Genomic DNA, 841 nt, shown 5'->3' with positions numbered 1-841 from the left:
ATCCAACCAACTTTATCAATGGCTTAAAAAAGAGTTACTCCAATGCCGAAGTATATCAAACAGTTAAATAAGAAAATGCATAATCAAATCAAAGCCAACAAACCTTATGAAAGGTCTGGAGAAGGCGACAACTGTGCGAACCCAGAAGGTGGGGTGCACCACATGGAGGGCCTTTAAGTTCTTTCGCAGTTTGCGGTCGATCATCTGATAGGCTCGCTTTAACCAGTGGAAATTGGGCATGTGGGACTTGGGGGTTCCTCCAGCAAGGTAAACCAACACGTAATCATCAGCAATCAGCTGCTCCAGAGTTGACAAAACGTAACTGCAATAAGAGAGGACGAGTAAATACAAATAAGACCAAACGCTCAAAAGTATAATTTAAACAACTTTTTTTGGAATGATTACTTACTTAACTAGTGAAAGTTTAAGCAAAAGCCTTATTAGTGGATCATGCTAGGGCCATCCTGGGGGTTGGCACATGAACTAGGTTTACAAAATCTTAACACTGATTACAAATATATATATAACAACAAACCATACATGATCCTTTCACATATGTACAATACAAAGCACAGTACTTGATTTCAAACCAAATATTCAACTAACAGGAACAAGTTATCCATAACGTAGTTGTAGTCTCTTCGTGAGCGGTCTGGCAACTGGCAGGCGCTGATGACGATCACTGCATTCTGATCTCCACCCAGGTAGCCTCCGTGACTCACGCACTGAAACAAGCAAATAGGCAATTTGCATTTTATTTTTTATATTTGTTAGCTTTTATTTTATTACTATATTGAGGGTTTATGTTAACAGTTGTAGTAGTGGCACTATTTAGCATGGG

General features: G+C 39.2%; 1 protein-coding gene across 1 annotated transcript in view; it reads right to left on the bottom strand.

The window, feature by feature from the left end:
* The window catches only part of LOC119587952, a gene marked incomplete in the record, with an annotated part of 31,111 nt that overhangs the window by 4,033 nt on the left and 26,237 nt on the right, over positions 1 to 841 (bottom strand). Inside the window, 2 exon segments of the mRNA XM_037936664.1 lie at positions 104 to 322; positions 607 to 725. Coding sequence (XP_037792592.1) covers positions 104 to 322; positions 607 to 725 — 338 coding nt within the window.

The sequence above is a fragment of the Penaeus monodon genome, chromosome 23, assembly GCF_015228065.2.
Source record: "Penaeus monodon isolate SGIC_2016 chromosome 23, NSTDA_Pmon_1, whole genome shotgun sequence".
Lineage (NCBI taxonomy): Eukaryota > Metazoa > Arthropoda > Malacostraca > Decapoda > Penaeidae > Penaeus > Penaeus monodon.
This window is presented reverse-complemented; position numbering and strand designations above follow the sequence as displayed.